The sequence below is a fragment of the Pan paniscus genome, chromosome 2, assembly GCF_029289425.2.
Source record: "Pan paniscus chromosome 2, NHGRI_mPanPan1-v2.0_pri, whole genome shotgun sequence".
Taxonomy (NCBI): domain Eukaryota; kingdom Metazoa; phylum Chordata; class Mammalia; order Primates; family Hominidae; genus Pan; species Pan paniscus.
In genome coordinates this window covers 65,940,751-65,953,387 of record NC_085926.1, presented here as the reverse complement: position 1 = coordinate 65,953,387, position 12,637 = coordinate 65,940,751, and the positions used below count along the sequence as shown (strand labels likewise).

The following is a 12,637-nucleotide window of genomic DNA, read 5'->3' as shown; positions in this document are numbered from 1 at the left end:
GCCCTGCCAGGAACTTGAGGCCGGGGCAGATGGTTGACTGGGTCCAGCAGTCTCTGCTGGAAGGGATCTCTTTTTTGGTTGAAGACCTGAACCCACACTAGCCCCATGGCTTCTCTCTCTTGCCTGTAGTTTCCCGTGTCCTAAAAAGTTGGTCCCAAAGTTTAAGGATGCGGGTGTGTGTAAGAGCGCGTGTGACCCGCACAGGGATCCCAGTTGGGGGACCGGAGGATCCCACCGTCCCCCTCCCCCGGGTCGCAGAGACCCTGGCAGACCCCGCGCCAGGACCCGAACCCGCGAGCGCAGGGCAGGCAGGGAGGCGGCGAGCGCCCCGGGGCGGGTCTCGGGGGTTTCAGTGGGACCTGCGGCGAGGGGGGCGGCGAACCAGCCGGGCTGGGTGACCGACAGCCTGGCCAGCCACTGGCCGAGGGCGGTTAGGAGGCTTAGGGCCGGCGCGAGTGCGTGCGCGTGTGCGTGAGTGTGAGCGCCAGGGTGAGTGTGGCAGCCTCCCCAACCCCCACCTGTTTGAAATGGTTTTCAAATGCCAAAGCCAGATTGCCCGGGTTTCAAAAGTTGCAAACAGTTGGAGTAAAACACGTGTGCGGCCCTCCAGCCCCAAAGGAATCCGCGGAGTCCAGGGCACTGAAAGAAAAGGAGAGAGGAGAGGGGTTCAGGAAGGGTGGGGGGGAGTTGCCTTCTCCCGGCCGGTCGGTTTTAGGACCCATCGGGAAGCACGTTGGAATCTCTCCCTTCGGGGAGGAGGGGAGGGGTGGGCCGGCCGGCTGGCGGCCGCGGGGCGCATGCGCGCGCGTCTCCTGTCGCCGGCCGCTGCGCTCCGCGGCGCGGAATAGAATGAACTGTAACAAAACAAGCCGAGCCTTTGTATCTGCTTAAAGGGGCCGCGAGCACTTACCTCCCGCCCTGCTCCCCGCCGCCCCGCCACCGCGTCTTCAGGGCTCCCGGCAACTGGCTGGAAGGGCTTCCCTCACACTCAGTAACAGCCTGCCAGCGAGGAGAGGCGAGCCGGGCGGGAGGCAAAGAGGAGGCACCGCATTTGTAAAAGGCAAGAGAGAAAGGAAGGAAGGAAAAAAAATAACCCGAGCGGCGCAGAGTGGACTCTGGTCCGGGAGAGCACGGGCGGGCGCCGGAACGTGGACCCAGAGGTACCGGAATGCAAACAAAGCTCGCAGGCGCCTGTGCGGGGCTCGCGGGGAAGCCCAGAAAGTTTGTTTTATGATGGCTTGAGTGCGCGAGCGTGTGCAGGGGAGCGAGGCTGCCAAGTTTCTCTCTCCTGTTTTGTGATTTGGGGAGAGATGTTTCTCCCATGAACAGGCGGACGCTTGGGGGCTCGTGCTGTGGGGGGCACCTGTCTCTCGTTTTATTTTATTTTTTTGGAGGAGGGGTGTAACTCATCATGTCCAAAGTGATCCAGAAGAAGAACCACTGGACTAGCAGGGTTCACGAATGCACCGTGAAGCGGGGACCCCAGGGCGAGCTGGGGGTGACGGTGCTGGGAGGCGCGGAGCACGGGGAGTTTCCGTACGTCGGAGCGGTGGCGGCGGTCGAGGCAGCGGGGCTTCCCGGCGGCGGCGAGGGCCCGAGGCTGGGCGAAGGGGAGCTGCTTCTGGAGGTGCAGGGGGTCCGGGTGTCCGGCTTGCCCCGCTATGACGTGCTGGGGGTCATCGACAGCTGCAAGGAGGCCGTCACCTTCAAGGCCGTCAGACAAGGTAAGGCAGGGCGCGCCTTTGGGGGGCGCCCCGAGAAAAGGAGGGTGGTCTGTGGGCTGCCCCTCATTCTCGATTTCCCGCTTCCCTCCTCGGAGCGCAGTGAAGAGAAGTTGAGGCCGTGCGCCCTGTGGTGGCGGTGAAATACACAAAGTTGTTGCGAGGTTGAGGGTTGTTTGCTCACCTGCGTTTCGAAGAGGGGGCTGGGTTTGCGCAAGGTAGCGGGGGGACGTTTCCCAGGCCTGGCTGGCCAACCTCTTATCTCCGCCACTAAGTGCAGCGCAGTCTCGCCTGCACCCGAGGGAGAGTTGGGGAACTGAGTCAGGGGCATGGTGGACGCTGTCCTGGCTCCTTGGGGGAGGGATGCAGCTGGCGTTCTTTGGCCACGAGTCAGTTTCCATACCTGCTGAGTGGGTATACAGAAAGAGAGGGTCTGTAGTTTATTGGACCTCCCCCATCAGAAAATCTGCTTCACCCCGCGACCCCTCCAGGTGAGCTAGGACACCACTGCCTGGCGGTTCCTGAGCCCGCCGCCAGAAGAGCCTGCATTCACCCCTCAGCCGGATGACGCATGTGTCTCCACCGTGTGGCCCAGCCATAGACTTGGGAGGGGGAGAGGGGGAAGGGGTGCTTGCTTTTAGCTCGAATCGGGTCCAAGTTTACCCTCCCACCACCACCATCATCGTCATTATTGATGATGAAAATGAAGCTACTATTCATTGTTGGTTTACTACATGCCCGGCTCTGTGTAAAATACTTTACTTGCACTATCTCACTCCAATTCACAACAGTTCTAAGAACGAGTTGTTCTTATTTATATACCCCAAATTAGAGATAAGGAAACTGGGATTGATATTGGTTAAGTGACTTGCTCAAGGTCACACAGTTGCCAAAAGCGAGGTTTGAGCCCTTGCTGCAGAGCCTTAAGTATGGAGGAGGAAGGAGTGGGGGGATGACCCTACGGCACTGGAGGGGCTGATTCCTGAGGAGGGAGTGGAAGCAAATTCCTCTCTCAGAAATCTGTAGAGGCCTTTTAAAAGATGCATTTGGTGGCTGCTGGTGATGTAGGTCCCTTACATCTCACTTTGGTACAGACAAGGGGCTGTCCTCATGTCAACCCAATGGAGACCAACTGAGGCCCTTAAAGGGCTCCCTTGTGCAAGCAAGTGCCATGACGCAGGTTCTCCCCAGTGAAAGCACCGAAGGAAGTGGTGAAGTTGAACGTGGTGAAAAGTTCCCATGTGTTTCCATAAGGACAGGCAGCAGCTGGAGGAATGTGTCAAAGGAAGGGCTGGGCCTAGCTGGTCCTCTCGGAAACAGGCGTGCTCCAGATGAAATGGAGGAGGGGGCGGGGGACTCGCCTGGCCTTTTAGCAGCTTTGGGAGCTGAGGAGCTGACACTTAGCTATGGAAAGCTCCTTGTATTTATGACTTCATTCTCCACTGGGATACCTCCTCCAAGAAGCCCTCCAGAATCCTGCTAGGATGCACAAATTCTTCCTCCTTTGGGCTCCTTTAATGTCTACTTTGTGGTTTTTTTTTACTTACTCTGAACTCTGAGTTAGGTCCTCATTTCCATACAAGGTAGTGAGCTCATTAAAGGGAGAGATTGTGCCTCATTCCTGGCATACCTCTCCAGGTTTTGCTTGAGGTTCAAAACCTTTCCTGGCCTGACAATGCGTCTTCCTCACACTGGCTTTCCTGTGGGTATTACATAAGCTAACACGTGGAAAGTGCACCCAACAGTGCCTGTGCATAGTAAGTGCTCCATAAAGATTAGCTATTTATGTTTGAATTGATTTTAGCAGCTATTTATTTCTGAAACTAGTTTTTAGTGTCAGGAACCTGGATAATTATGACTTGATAGGGCTGTAGAGAAAATACTGTGTGAAGGCATAGGATGGGAGCAGCTGCAGGTCTCAGTTCAGGACCATTTTGGAGAAAGGGTGGAGGAAGGACAGGCAAGGGTACCTGCCCAACTAGGGGGATGCATCGCAGTGTCTAACAGGTCCTGAATAGGGGCTGGCTTGCAGTGTTTGCAGTGTGCAAGATGCTGCATGGGCTTGTGTCTCTTCCTTCCACTAGTTGCCAAATCTCTGGGAGGCGATGTCCCAGGGCTCTCTCATCATGGAGTTTAGGAAGGCTTGGTGAGATAATCAAGTGGGTTTGCAAACAGACATCTCTGAGTTCAAAGGAAACTGTAGTGTCTCCAGGTGTTAGCTCTCTTCACCCCTTGTGCACAGATTGTTCACAGCAGGGGCGAGCGTGTGTATTTGTGTGTGTGTGTGTGTGTGTATATGTATGTATGGATGGATGGATGTGAATCTACTTGTAATGGGATAGAAATATGATACTGATTGGGAAACCTGAATGGCCTGGAATTCATTGCAATCTGAAAGTGACTATTTCATGTAATAATTACACAGGCACAGTTGGATCTTCTGACGTCTTCGTTACCAGTAATGATGGCCCTAGAAACCATTTCACCAGTTTTCTGCTCCCTCTTCCATGTTGAGAATATGATTTAGATTGTATGACAGAATTGCTCTTAATGTGTCTTCATTACTGTGCCTTTTAAAGTCATATCAAGCAGGCTCATACTTGGTATATGGTAAAGAAAAATACTACTTTTGTGTTGTTTGCATCCCAAGTTAGCCACTTCCAGGGACACAGGTCACTCTGGATACTGTCTACATGGTGGGAGAAAATTCTGTTTCTACTTCATGGCAGTTCTCTGGAAAGATACATGGACCAAAACTGTCTGTGGCAGGACTGGATTGTGCAGGAATCAAACTCAATGGATCTGCCAGGTTGGACTTAGTTCATTTTAAATGGAGAAGACAGTCCTTTGTCAGGTTGGAGTTGGTTCATTTTAAATGGAGAAGACAGTACTTTGTCATAAAATGCCTTTACAAAGTTATATATAATTATGTGTATTCAGGTATCATTTACCTATAGTAAAATGCATATCTTAGATATATAATTTGATGAGTTTTAAGCGATGTATGCACTCATGTTAATCACTCAAATGAAGATAGAGAACATTTTCATCACCCCAGAAATTTTTCTCATGTTCCTGTCCAGTTAATTCCCCCCTCCCCCTGCACCGTAGATCTACCATAGAATAGTTTTGTCTTAAACTTCATAAAAATGAACTAATGCAGTATGTACTCTTTTGTGTTTGGCTTTTGTTACTCAACAAAATATTTTGGAGATTTCGTTTTGTTGCATGTGTTCTTCATTTGGCTTTTTTATTGTTTAGTAATATTCCATTATATACACATACCAGTTTGTCCTTTTGCTTGTTTATGGACATTTGGAATATTTACCATTTTTTACTATTATGAATAAAGCTGTTATTAATGTTTTAGTTGCTCTACATCTTTGGCAATCTTTGATTTTGTTTGTCTTTTGAATTTTAGCCGTCCTAGTATATGCTTCGGAAAAATGTAATTAAGGAAACTTTGATACAGGATATAAGATGTCGCTAGTATGTATTAAGATCTTGCCTTAGAATATAATAGGCGCTTGGCTAAGCTGATGCTTCGTGGGCATTCTCTTTTTCAGTCCTTACAATTGGACTCAGATGTTAGAAGCTGAGGTTCAGAGAATTTGGATAACTTTTCCAAGGGTCATACCACAGTGGCAGAAGTAGAGCTGCAATTCAGCTCTGTCTGATTCCAAAGCCTGTGCTCCCAATTCCTGGGACAGTAGGTCTCCAAGTGAGGTCCTCAGACCAGTGGCATTAGTATAACCTGGGAACTGGTTAGAAATCCAGATTCCTGGGCCCCACCTTAGTTCTACCAATTCAGAAGCTTTGCGGGGGATGGGGTTGGGGTTGGGGGGTGGGGTAACAACCATGGGGTGTTTTAATAAACCCTCAAGGGATTCTGATGGGCTTATTAAGGGATTCAAGGGTTCAGTTTTAAGAACTACTGTACTAGGGTATAGACCAAAATTGAGAAGATGACATCAGATGAGACAGGTGACCTGGGTTCTAGAATAAGCTCTGCCAGTCACATTCTTGGAGCCTACATTTCTCTATGCCAAAAATAAGTGGGTGAGCCTCTTCAGGTTATTTGTGCTCGTGAAATCCTGTGTTTCCATGAATCACCCAGACTCCAAAGGTTTAAAACGGTATGATTGTAGTTCCCCAAAGTGGTGTATTACAGGTCATGCTTACATATTTTTGCAGGTGAATTTTGTGGTTTTTCAGATTACCCAGGAACTGTAACTATCCCTCTACTTTTTGTGTATGTGTAGCAGTGTGGAGATAATAAAAGAGATACAATTTAAAAGCCAAACCAAACCACCACCAGACCCTTCCCCTCACTGTAATGAGGGAAATTGTGATCACATATGGTTGAATATAGTTCTTTGTGTGGTTTTTTGTTTTGGTATTGTTTTGATTCATTGGAATTTATGACAATAACTCTCATTTTAAAACACAGGGCCTTATCTTTCAGAGTTGTTTGGTTTCTCATGAATCTCTGGTCTTGCTTCTTTCTCCTCAGTGACCTCCTTCTGGTGTGCTGCAAGATGCTTAACAACCAGTGCTAGTAGTGGGTAGACCCTGATTTATAGCATAGCTGGAGTTGGGAAGAGATGCGTATACTTGCTGTTCCCAAGCCAATGTGAGCTGGCCCCCACACACCACAGACTGCATATAAGATAGTGCCCTTGTGGTGGCTCACCTGTAATCCCAGCACCTTGGGAGGTCAAGGTGGGTAGATCACTTGAGCTCAGGAGTTTAAGACCAGCCTGGGCAACGTGGTGAAGTCTCTACCAAAAAATACATAAACTAGCTGGGCGTGGTGGCGAACTTCTGTAGTCCCAGCTACTCGGGAGGCAGAGTGGGAGAATCGCTTGAGACCAGGAGGCAGAGGTTGCAGTGAGCCAAGATTGTACCACTGCACTCCAGCCTGGGTGACAGAGTGAGACCCCCATCTCACACACACACACAAAAGATAGCTCCCTGAGTAAAGTGCCATTCCCTCACCCTGTTTGTTCCTTCATAGCCTTGACACAATCTCGTATTATCTTCTGTTTTTTTTGTTGTTGTTGTTGTTTTTTGTTTTTTTTTTTTGAGATGGAGTTTCGCTCTGTTGCTCAGGCTGGAGTGCAGTGGTGCGATCTCGGCTCACTGCAACCTTTGCCTCCCGGGTTCAAGCAATTCTGATTCTTAGCCTCCCGAGTAGCTGGCATTATAGGCATGTACCACCATGCCTGGCTAATTTTTTGTATTTTAGTACAGATGGGGTTTCGCCACATTGCCCAGGCTGGTCTCTTGAGCTCAGGCAATCCGCCTGCCGCCTTGGCCTCCCGAAGTGCTAGGATTGTAGGCGTGAGCCACCGCAACGGGCCCTGTTTCTTCTTTATTGTCTGTTTCCCCTCCCATGAGAATAGAAGTTCCATGAAAACAAGAAGCTTGTCTCTCTTGTTCACTGCTGTATTTCTCAGTGTCTAAAAAAGACCCAGCAGGGCCAGGCGTGGTGGCTCATGCCTGTAATCCCAGCACTTTGGGAGGCCGAGGTGGGTGGATCACAAGGTCAGGAGTTCAAGACCAGCCTGGCCAAGATGGTGAAACCCTGTCTCTACTAAAAAAAAAAAAAAAAAAAAAAAGAATTAGCCGGGCGTGGTGGTGGGCACCTGTAATCCCAGCCACTAGGGAGGCTGAGGCAGAGAATTGCTTGAACCCGGGAGGTGGAGGTTGCGGTGAGCTGAGATCACGCCACTGCACTCCAGCCTGGGTGACAGAGCGAGACTCATCTCAAAAAAAGACCCAACAAATAATAGGTGCTCACTAAAATTGGTTGGATGCGTGAATGACTATTCCATTGTTTTGGAAGGTAAGTGCAACTAGGCCACTTGCAACATCTTTCCTCCCTTTCTCTCGATTTGTCTTTTACTTCTTGTTTAGGATCCGGAGGTCTTCACTTTCTCATAATCAGATCTTCCAATTAGCTGGCTTTCTGTGTCTTAATAATTTATACTGGGCTATAAATGACTGACAAGGATTAATGAATCCTATTCAAGTATTTCTGCCTGTTGAATCTAACTGAAGTTTAACAAGTGAGCCTCTAAACGTGAAATTTCAGATGTTCAGCAGGCAGGATGATGAGGATTTTTTTTGTTGATGTGGGACCTGTGTCCTCATCCCTAAAAATGATTCTTTCCCTCCGTTTTCTTGCAGCGTTGTCCCTGTGTACTTTTTTTTTTTTGGCTAATAGCAAATCAGATCTTTGCTACAGAACACAATCCAATTTTAGCCCTCTCGCTCTTAAATTGTACTTTGTATTTATGTCTTTTTTTTTTTTTACTTAAACTTTCAAAAATCAACCTGTTTTTGTTCTTGGTGCCAAAAGACCACTCTTGGAAGGATATTTTTAGGTTACACTGTGGAACACTGTACAGGTTTTACAAAAAATGAAGCAAGGACATACAACGCACTTGTCCATCGTTTCCAGTGGCCACCCCTTGTCATTGGCTGTGTTATTTAAAAATAGATTAACTTGACCTTCTGTGGCAATGGCATAGAGTTGGCTCGCCGTGTTTCTTGGCATTCATTACCCAGCTGGTTTTAGATGGCAGAATTGATGATATCCACCAAGGGGAATTAAGTGGTTTATAAGAGAAAACATTCTGACATCTCCTTACCACAAGGGTTTACATGAAGGATGTTGCTTTGTAAATGAGGGTTATTTAATGCAAAGCACCACTCTCTGGTGTTAGTGGCCCTTTCCTTGAGTTTGTATATACAAGTAACAGGATATACTGATTTTGTATACACTGAGAATAAAGGCTGTCAAATTCGTTAAGGGCTGACATTCACATCCTAAAAAAGTAGGTTACTGCATGCCTGCCTGTCTTTTTGCAGCTCATATGTGAGATCTGTAACCTTGAAAAATCCCTAGTACACACTGGTGCATTGCTAGACTTCTCCCCTATGGAGGTCGGCATCGATGTAGTATTTCTTATGAATTCATTTTGTTGTTTCAACAGATGTCAAGGTTGGTCCTATCATATTGACTCTGCTTTCTAGTTAAGTGTCCTATGGAGGGTCTAATGTGTTCTGGATGTCAACTTTTCCGAAGGCATGTAGCAAAATTAGAAAATGTAATTTGAGCAGTGTCTTTTATGATTAAATAGAAATCTTCTCTTTTTATGGCTCAGTAATTACATAATGGAATAATCCATTCTTAATCATTTCTGTAGTCTCTGTATCTGAGTGAAAGCCGAAGTCCTTATAGTGACTTCCAAGGCTGCCCGTGACCTGCCCTATGGATATTACTTCTCTTTCTCTGTCCTGCCTGCTAGTGCCCACCTGATCATCTTACAGGCTTGCTATCTCTTGAGCTTCAAGTCTTTCTGAAATGTCACCTGCCCAGTGAGCCTCTTGTGAGCACATTATTGAAAACCATAACTCCACTGCCATGTGTCATTCCCTGTTCCCCCTCTCAGCTTTATTTTACTCCATAGTATGTAGATCACTTCACCACAAGTAAATTTCTTATTTTACCTCTTTCTCTAGAATGTAAGCTCTGAGATGGCAGGAATGTTGTCTTGTTCTCCCACAGTATCCCCAGTAGCAAAAACAGTGCATGGTGCCTAGTACTTGCTTGGGTATTTGTTAAATGTTTACAGTCAAGTTTAGAACTAGAATAAATCTCTCCTGAGGTCAGTTACCTCTGAAAATGTAGATATATAGAAGTCCCTGAAAATTTAGGTGACTGATGATGGATCACATTAAAGTTGGTTAGAGTTTAACATTTACAGTCAATGGCTGGGGCTAAAATAGAGCTTAGCCGATTGATCCAGGAATATTCTTAAAGTCAGTGAACATTGCTGGCCTGCTTCAGTTGGTCTTAGTATTATGGGTTTACAAGTAAGAACATGTGGGTCCTTGGTTTCTTGTCAAGAAGGGGAGGGAAGAGTCCACTGGAGTCTCCTTGGAGTCAGAGATAAGGTCACATTTCCAATTTTAGGTTTCCTTGCATGGAAGAGGTCCTTGACTTTAAAATTAATTGAGTGTCCTGATTTTCAGAGGTTACTTTGATTTGGGAAATGACGGTAACAAGGGGTACCAGGTGGCTGATCCAAACAGGAGAGCCGAGGCTACTAGAGTCACCATGAGGATCTTGTCGAGTTAGGAATAGGTCTGTGCACAGCATCCCTTACTTAGCCAAGTCATTGGCCTCAGTCCACTTTCAGTCCTGTGTGCTCCCCACCAACATGAATCCCTAGAAGGCAACTCTAGGTCAGGATTTGAATGCACAGGGCTTATCTGGGAGGTGCTCCCAGGAAGTTCCAGCAGGGCAAGGAAGAGGTGAGACCAGTGAGTCAAGAAGGCCAATGGAGGTGCTTTGAAGAGCAAGTCACCACTGTGTGTCTAAGGCAGCCCCGTGCTGAGTGTGTCATGGAACTTTGCAGACTCTCTCACCCCAAACAGACTGAGAGGTTCTTCTGGCTGTGTGTATAGACTTTTTCTGTTACCATCTCCAGTGTCATGAAGATGAGTTCCATAAGATAATTACATTCTCATGGCTAAGGTATCAACCCCACCATTACTGCGGACGGAGGCATTTGTGTGTCCGTTTAATGGGCCACAGTTATGCTTCTTACAATAAGGCTAATCTTTACTCCTTTATGAGACAAGACTCGAGGCTCTATTTATGGACAGGGGCATGATGGTGCAATTAAAAGGCGATCGTGCCCTGATTATAAGCCATGTTTCAAAATTACTGCTATATATAGTGTCATCAGGACCGTAGTACTGTTCATAAAATGATCCACAAATAGCAATTTACTGATGTGTCATAGAGTCAGATTTTGGACCCAAGGTTGGCTTGGGTGAAGAGGCAGGCTTTACACTTTATGAGCTGAGTGTTCTGGGGCAAGATGCTGAACCTCTTTGTGCCAGGTTTCCCCCTCGGAAAATGGGGATAATAATGATACCTACTCTCTAGGGTTGTTGGAAAAGTAGAAAGTAAACCACATGACACAGGGCTTGGCACATAGTGAGTGCTCAATAAATGTTGGCTTCTGTAATTGTTTGAATGCTCCCCATTTGAAAGCCCTTGGGAGAGAAGAAAGAATCTCTTGAGAGATGGAGATTGCAGTGTACAGTTCTCTGGAGAGCTTTTCAAGTCTAGAAAAAAAACACTCTTTTTTCTGCTTGATTCAGATGCTGCCTTTTTGAAAGGCTGAGACTGGATTAGTTCAGACAAGTAGGAAGGAAGCCTCCGGACCTCACGGAGATTTGAGTTGCCCGAGCTTCTCCCACATTGTCCTCGGTGACGAATTGCTTTTAATGATTGTTCGCAGGTCGCAGGTTGTGGTAGTGTGGAGGGAGGGCGAGTTCTTGGGTGTTCAGGCAGGCTTTTACCATCAACGATGATTCTTGAGAATGGGACTCTGTGGTCCTCTCATCTTCCTGGTATCATGTCTGGGCTCCTACATCAGGAATGGCTGGGGAAGCAGTGGGGCTTAGTGGTCATAAGGGTTTGGAGTCAGACCGCCTGGGTTCAAATCCAGGCTCTCCCACTTCCCAGCTGAGAGACCAGGGACAGGTTAGCCTCCCAGAACATCAGTTCTCCCAGTTGAAAATGAGAATGTTACCTGTGTCATAAAGTGGTTGTAAGGATTAAATGAGATAATGTATGTAAAACTTGTACTACCCTGCCTGGCTCTTAAGTGGTGCTCATTGAAGTACCTACCCTACTAGCAGCTGTGATCTTTTCTTTTCTTGATCTCAGCTCACTGCAACACCCACCTCCTGGGCTCAAGCGATCCTCCTACCTCAGCCTCCTGAGTGGCTGGGACTGCAGGCATGCACCCACCACACCTGGCTATTTGTTTGTTTGTAGAGATGGGGTTTCACTACATTGCTCAGGCTGGTCTCGAGCTCCTGGGCTCAAGCGATCTGCCTGCCTTGGCCTCCCAAAGTGCTGGGATTACAGGCATGAGCCTTCGTGCCTGGCCAGCTGTGATATTTTCAGCTGAGAAATGGAGGTACGTCAGTTAGTGCCTCTGAATCAGTGGTTCTCAGCTGGGGGCAAGTTTGTTCCCCAGGGGACATTTGGCAACGTCTGGAGCCATTTTTGGTTGTCACAATTAAGGAGAGGGTTGCTTCTGGCATCTAGAGAGTAGAGGCCCAGGACCCTGCTGGACACCCCACAATGTACACAACAGCCCCTCAGGGGAGAATTATCCAGCCCAAAATGTCAGTAAGGCTGAGGTTGAGAAAGCCCCTCTACAGGCATGATTCCATGCTTGATACTGGGAATCTGAGTTAGGAGGGATATGCTAGTAATTGTAACCATTATTTATTGTTCCTCTGATATATCACTTAAACCCAGGTTAAGGGTTTGTCTAGGTAGATGAGCTTATTCTCATTTCAGCTGTGAGAAAATTAGCTTGAGAAGTCAGGTTCTCCTGGTTCCCTGACTGCTGACCTAGGTGAGATTCAAACTGAGATCTACCTGATTCCAATAATCTTACTCTAGGTTTCCATGTTAGAAATGCCTTGACAGCAGAGGCATGGTGGTTCATGCTTGTAGTCCCAGCTACTAGGGAGGGAGGCTGTGGTGGGAGGATTGCTTGAGCCAAGGAGTCCGAGGCTGCAGTGAGCTGTGATGGAACCACTGCACTCCACCCTGGGTGACAGAGAAAGACCCTCTCTTTTTTATTATTTATTTATTTATTTATTTATTTTTTTGAGACGGAGTCTCACTGTCACCCAGCTTGGAGTGCAGTGGTGCGATCTTGGCTCGCTGCAAGCTCCACCTCTGGGGTTCACGCCATTCTCCTGCCTCAGCCTCTCGAGTAGCTGAGACTACAGGCACCCGCCACCATGCCTGGCTATTTTTTGTATTTTTAGTAGAGATGGGGTTTCACCGTGTTAGCCAGGATGATCTC

At 47.6% G+C, this 12,637-nt stretch overlaps 1 protein-coding gene across 33 annotated transcripts in view; it reads left to right on the top strand.

The window, feature by feature from the left end:
• Positions 1-472: 472 nt before the first annotated feature.
• The window catches only part of MAGI1 (membrane associated guanylate kinase, WW and PDZ domain containing 1), a 675,392-nt gene continuing 663,227 nt past the window's right edge, over positions 473-12,637 (top strand). For all 33 annotated transcript variants that reach the window (XM_055110110.2, XM_055110109.2, XM_055110107.2 and 30 more), the window contains exon 1: positions 473-1,724. In XM_055110110.2, the coding sequence (XP_054966085.1) occupies positions 1,412-1,724 (313 nt within the window). In that variant the 5' untranslated portion in view covers positions 473-1,411. The remainder of the gene's footprint in view (positions 1,725-12,637) is intronic.